An 817-nucleotide genomic window follows, 5' to 3' on the forward strand; every position below is an offset into this window, starting at 1 on the left:
GTTTGTCTGTCGAGAGACATAAAGGATGAAGCAAAGTAAGGATAGATGGTAGATATGTATGTATGATTGTGGTCCAACATAGTCTACATTTAGGGACACATTTCAGACTAAAGACCTGTTAATTGGCGACTTTCTCCCAACTGGGAGGGAAAAAGTAGAGTCCAATTAGGAAAAAGTAGATTTTTGTGTAAGGGGTTTTGTACAAGTAAGTGTGTGTGTGTGTGTGTGTGTGTGTGTGTACATATCAGTCAGTCTGTCTGTAGTGCAGGACGTAATAGTCATGGACGTACATCAGGACGGCAAATGGCTGACCAATGATGATCGACATCCACACTGCAGCGTTGCTGTAGTTACCACGTAGGAAGTGACCAACAAACCAGGCTAATGGAAGCTGATAAGTTTAAAAAAAAAAAAAAAAGGGAAATTAAATAGACATAGTGGGTGATTGGGTTTTTAATGACTAATTACAGCCTCACATCCTCTGTGTGTACTGTTTTCTATTGTCTGTGTTTTATGACTCAGCACACTATAATAAATAACAAATAACAACAAAGTCAGCAAAGACCAGGAAGCACTTACATTGCCTATTGTCCTGCCATATTCCCCTATGATACATCAAACATGTCCTGTCACGCTAATTACGTTTTTAATCAAGTTAATGATACTGGAGCTAAACACTGAGAACAAGGTGCCCCTATGGAGTCAAAAAGAACATCATCCACTTGTCTTCATTTTGACTTTTATTATGAAATAAACTATTTATTAAATGCCACACATATACCCATTTTCTATAACTTCTAACAGTTTTAAATCAACA

The 817-nt window shown here is 37.5% G+C and overlaps 1 protein-coding gene across 1 annotated transcript in view; it reads right to left on the minus strand.

The window, feature by feature from the left end:
* Positions 1 to 6: 6 nt before the first annotated feature.
* The window catches only part of dgat1b (diacylglycerol O-acyltransferase 1b), a gene marked incomplete in the record, with an annotated part of 15,045 nt that continues 14,234 nt past the window's right edge, over positions 7 to 817 (minus strand). The window contains 1 exon segment of the mRNA XM_035672973.1: positions 7 to 391. Within this exon segment, the coding sequence (XP_035528866.1) occupies positions 245 to 391 (147 nt within the window).

This window comes from Morone saxatilis, unplaced genomic scaffold (genome assembly GCF_004916995.1).
Source record: "Morone saxatilis isolate NCDOM2014 unplaced genomic scaffold, NCSU_SB_2.0 Contig24, whole genome shotgun sequence".
NCBI classification, from domain to species: Eukaryota; Metazoa; Chordata; class Actinopteri; family Moronidae; genus Morone; species Morone saxatilis.